Source organism: Fonticula alba (assembly GCF_000388065.1).
Source record: "Fonticula alba strain ATCC 38817 unplaced genomic scaffold supercont2.33, whole genome shotgun sequence".
NCBI lineage: Eukaryota > Rotosphaerida > Fonticulaceae > Fonticula > Fonticula alba.
Window position 1 is genome coordinate 23,889 of NW_009243003.1, and position 4,254 is coordinate 28,142.

General features: G+C 65.3%; 1 protein-coding gene across 3 annotated transcripts; it reads right to left on the reverse strand.

Annotated features, from left to right (window-relative positions):
• Positions 1–104: 104 nt before the first annotated feature.
• Positions 105–3,918, reverse strand: H696_06229 (hypothetical protein). 3 transcript variants are annotated; one of them, XM_009499976.1, is made up of 9 exons: positions 3,530–3,918; positions 3,125–3,344; positions 2,924–3,029; positions 2,516–2,660; positions 1,387–2,426; positions 1,122–1,190; positions 836–991; positions 648–706; positions 105–425 (listed from the first exon to the last, which is right to left on the reverse strand). In XM_009499976.1, the coding sequence occupies exons 1-9, from the start codon at positions 3,837–3,839 to the stop codon at positions 356–358; spliced, it is 2,175 nt and encodes a 724-aa protein (XP_009498251.1). In that variant the 5' UTR covers positions 3,840–3,918; the 3' UTR covers positions 105–355. The 3 variants fall into 3 exon arrangements, with proteins under 3 accessions (XP_009498251.1, XP_009498250.1, XP_009498252.1); XM_009499975.1 differs by having other exon boundaries at positions 1,122–2,426; XM_009499977.1 differs by lacking the exon at positions 105–425 and having other exon boundaries at positions 550–706.
• Positions 3,919–4,254: the final 336 nt, after the last annotated feature.

The window sequence follows — 4,254 nt, forward strand, 5'->3', positions numbered from 1 at the left end:
CTCTCTCTCTCTCTCTCTCTCTCTCTCTCGCCCTCCCCGCCCCTCTCTCCCTCTCTCTGTCTGTCTCTCTGTCTCTCTGTCTCCTTCCCTCCATGCATTATCGCTCTCAGCGGGGACATCTGGGTGTATTTTGGCTTGCTTCACGAGGAAGAGGGAGCAGGGAACCCAGCTCCCGTCACTTGATCGTCAGTGAAAGATTGGCCTCTGCAGGATTAAAAGCTGGGTGCGGGCCTCGTATCGCCCTTCTTTGAGCTCCTTTCATCTCTTGGGTCTGGGCTGTGGTCATGCTCGCTCCGGGGCCTTGTTGTGTGGCGCTATGGCCCCTGCTGTGGGATTCCAACTCCTTCGTGGCCAATTACTGGCCACTTGCAGCATCCTTGCGCGGGTCTCGGTGGGTGCTGACAGACTCGATGCCGAAGGAATAGCTGTCTCCCCAGCGTGAAAGGCGGCGTGCGGAGCGGGTGTTTTTTTTTCGCAAGGAGACACGTGTGAGTGACCAGCCGGTGACGAAGCCCGGTGGTCGCAGCAGCAGCAGCAGCAGCAGCAAAGGCAGCGATGGCGTTGCGGACAAAATGGCAACAGGCGGAGGACGGTGCTCCTTCTGCCACAGTGGGGAGGGCATGCGCGCATGTCAGCAGGGAGCGTACCGGTTCTCGCTCCAGCCGGCGGGGGTCGGTGTGAGCTCCAGAACGCCATGCAGGGGAATCTGCCGATTGGCCGGCAGAATGGCCAAGACCGACCGGGCAAGTGGCCTGAGTGAGTACCGTGTGGCCGACCGGGCAAAGGACAGAGGACAAGCAACGGAAGGGGGGAAGGGGTCTGGCCGCGGGCGCACCTCGATGTACGGCATCGACTCCACCGGGATGCCAAACATCCAAGCGTACACGCAGCGGAGGATGGCCTGGTGGCCGACGATCAGGAGATTCTCCGACGTCCGGCACTCGATGGCCAGCAGGACCGGCTCCAAGCGCAGCAGCACATCGCGGTAGGACTGGCCAGGAGGTCCATGGGTCAGACTAGGCGTGTGACATGAAAGAAGCAGCATGAAAGGGATGGCACAGGAAGACCAGCCAGGGAGCGAACAACCGGGGAGGCCACCAAGTGAAGCATGCTCCATGTACCTCGCCCTCCGGGTATCGGTAGTTCAGCTTGTCGTCGTCGCGGGCCGCAAAGTCCGCCGGATACCGCTCCTACACCGGTGGCGGAGACACGCGCACCCCTCCCCCGAGGGGAGAGGCCGAGAAAGGAAGGAAAAGGAACGTGGGCTCGCATGTAAGGGCGAGGATGGCAAAAACAAAAAAAAGGAAGAGAAGAGATGGGAGAAGCAGCATATCCATGCCCGCCCTTCCCCCTCCCCCGCGGCCTTGCTTCCCCAGGCGGACATACCTTCACCTGGGCATAGGTCAGCCCGTCGCACAGACCGGCATCCAGCTCGTCCAGCGCGGCCCACGAGTACTTCATGGTGGCCGGCGGAAGGTGACTGGCCGTCTCGATGGTCCGGGACAAAGTCGAAGTCCACACCTCGAATTTGGGCCCCCAGCAGCCGGCGCTGACGGCCGCCACGGCCGCAGCGGTGGCCGTGGCCACGCACGCGCCACCCTCCGACGTCGGGTGGCTGGCACAGGGGTCCATCCCCGGCGACTCGGCAGCCGGGGACTCCGCCGGGAAGAGCTTCTTGCGCAGGTACTGGCCCAGAGCCCGGGCATAGGCCACCCCGCGCTCGCTGAGGTCCGAGTCGCCGCCCAGCTGCCCGGACAGGTTGAAGACACTCTCCCCATGCCGGGTGAGGTACACCCGGCGAAGGGGATGGGCCCCCAAAGCCGGAGACATGCAGGCCGGCGAGGTGGACAGGAGGTCCGGCCCCGGGGCATCCGGCTGCAAGAGCGGGCTGGACCCGCTGGCTACATGGCACCCGGCCAGCGCATCGGCCAGGTCGTCCTCATCCTGCTCATCGGCTTGGTGCTGGTGATCCCGCAGACCGGGCCCATTCGAGTGCAGGGGCGACATCCGGTCGAAGTCGCCCGGACCGCGAGGGAAGCCGGCCGGTCCGCGGACCGGCATATCCAGCGCCCCAAGCGGCCCCACCACCGGCGAGGAGTTCAGCGAGTTCAGCGCCACAATGTCCCCGCCAAGATGCTCACGCAGGACCGTGAAGGTGCTGGCGCTCTCCATGGCCTCGGCACTGGTGGGGAAGGTGCCAGTGTCATTGCGCTGGGCGGTGGACACCGGATTCGGCGCGTCCGGCCGCACGCAGGCCAGCAGCCGCGACAGCCGGGTGGCCATGTCCCGCGCCGAGGGACTCAGCGCCCACCGCCGAGGCACCCCGCCGCCAGACAGCCGGGCATTCACCTCCGGCAGGTAGCGCCCGGTCTTGGTCAGCAGGCGAATGTACGCGCCCTCCTGGCAAGCGACCTCCTCATATTGGCCTGGCGGGGCCGGCCGAGCATGGCCGGGCGCCCGGGCGGGGTGGTGAGACGCGAGGAACTTGCATCGTGTGTCAAAGTGTCATGCGTACTTTCATAGTAGGAGATACGCTGCATGAAGTCCCGCTCGGCCACCTCGGCCTCCACCAGGGAGTAGTCTGGCGACGCGGTCTTCAGAATGCGCACGCTCTCCTTGATGCGCTCCTGATCGGTGCAAACCGACTCGATAAAGAGAACCTACATGTGGCAGTGGCGTCCCAGGGCGGGCGGGAAAATATGGTCAGAGGGGTGAAAGGCAGATCATCAGCGGGCGAAGGATGAGCCCGTCCCCCCCCCTCCGCCGCCGCCCCCCTGCCCCCCCCCTCTAACACCAGTCAGACAAAAAAGAGAATCCCACCCCGGAGCCGATGTGAAGCCCCAGCTACCCGATAGGCAGCTCTAGCACACCCGGGGCGAGGAGGGAGCAGGCCCGACAATGGCGAGAGCAAAGAGCAGCGCACCTGGGCGTCGATGGCGTCGCACGCCTGGCGAATGAACGACCGGCGGGAGGAGGTGCTGTTGGTGGCGTCGAAGATGGCAATGTGCCGGGTGCCACGGCGCAGGAACCTTCAACCCCGAGCACGGGAATGTCGACAAATGGTCAGCACACTCAGAGCACAGGGCAAGCGGCCCGGAGGCAAGCACCTGGCGGTCGGGCGCACTCAATCATGTCGTTCAGAGCCGCCTGGGCTGCCTGTTCACGGCGGTGGGCGGCTGTCTCATTGCGGGGGTCGAAAAACTCGGCCGGCTGCTCGGAGCCACACAGCCGGCGCCGATACTGGCCGACATTGATCAGGATCGATTCGAGACCCAGGAATTTGGCGTAGCGGTTCAGCCGGGCGGCGATGTGGGACTTGCCTCGAGCGGGCAAACCCACGAGAACTACGCGCAACGACCGGGATAAGCACCCCCGGTGCGGGTGCACGGGTGCCGGAACGGCCGCCAGCATGAGTAATTCACATGGCAGAGCAGTGGAGCTTGGCAAAGTCAGCTCATTTCACAAAGCCCACCCGGGCGCGCGCGCGCACACACACACATGCATGGAGATGCATCTTTGAAGCACGCACCCACGGCCAGGCGCAGCGGCAGCGCCGGCTCCGCAGTCAGCGACGGGAGCAGCGACGTCCCGGAGTCGGTGACATTCGACAGGAAGCTCGACCCACCCGAGGGCAGGGAGTTTAGCGTCGGGTGCGTCAGCGGGCTGTCACAGTTGGAGGAGTCCGCGATCAGACTCGGCGAAGGGGTGGCCGCATCGATGGACGCCCCGTCGATCACCAGCAGCGGGTTGTCCGGCAGCGAGGAGGACAGGCAGGAGCTCGAGTGGTTGGAGCTGCCCGTGCCGATGGGCCGGGATTTCGCTGACATGGGCAGGGACATGGTTGCAAGGCAGGGCGAGAGGAAGGAAGGAAGGGGGCAGAGATACGGAGCAGGGGGATAGGGGGATATGGGGGGTGGGGGGCGGGAGGGAAGAGGGGACTGTGCCGCGGACCGGGGAGCGAGCGCCCAGACTGGGGCCTTTTCGGGACAGGTCATGGGCCGGATCCAAGGGGTGCTTGGGTGGTCGGGGTCTTCACTTGGGTCCCCCCGCAGCCCCCACTGGGTCTGGCGATGCGTGTGTGGAAAGGGCGAGCGTGTTTGTGAGCTATTTTACTGGCTCCTGATCGGTCGTGTCCCCGGGGAGGACCGCCGGCATCCCGAGACAGGGGTTGGCCGTGGGCCGGTGACACATGCCAATCCCCCGAATTGTGGGCTTGGCCCAAGAGGCCCCTTGCGGCGTCCTCCGGCTGCTTTC

Coding starts and splice junctions, on each gene's coding strand:
- H696_06229 (XM_009499975.1), bottom strand. CDS start 3,839: ATGTCCCTGCCCATGTCAGCGAAATCCCGGCCCATCGGCACGGGCAGC. Junction 3,345..3,529: donor GCCGCTGCGCCTGGCCGTGG/GTGCGTGCTTCA, acceptor CGTTGCGCGTAG/TTCTCGTGGGTTTGCCCGCT. Junction 992..1,121: donor ACCGATACCCGGAGGGCGAG/GTACATGGAGCA, acceptor CCTCCTGGCCAG/TCCTACCGCGATGTGCTGCT.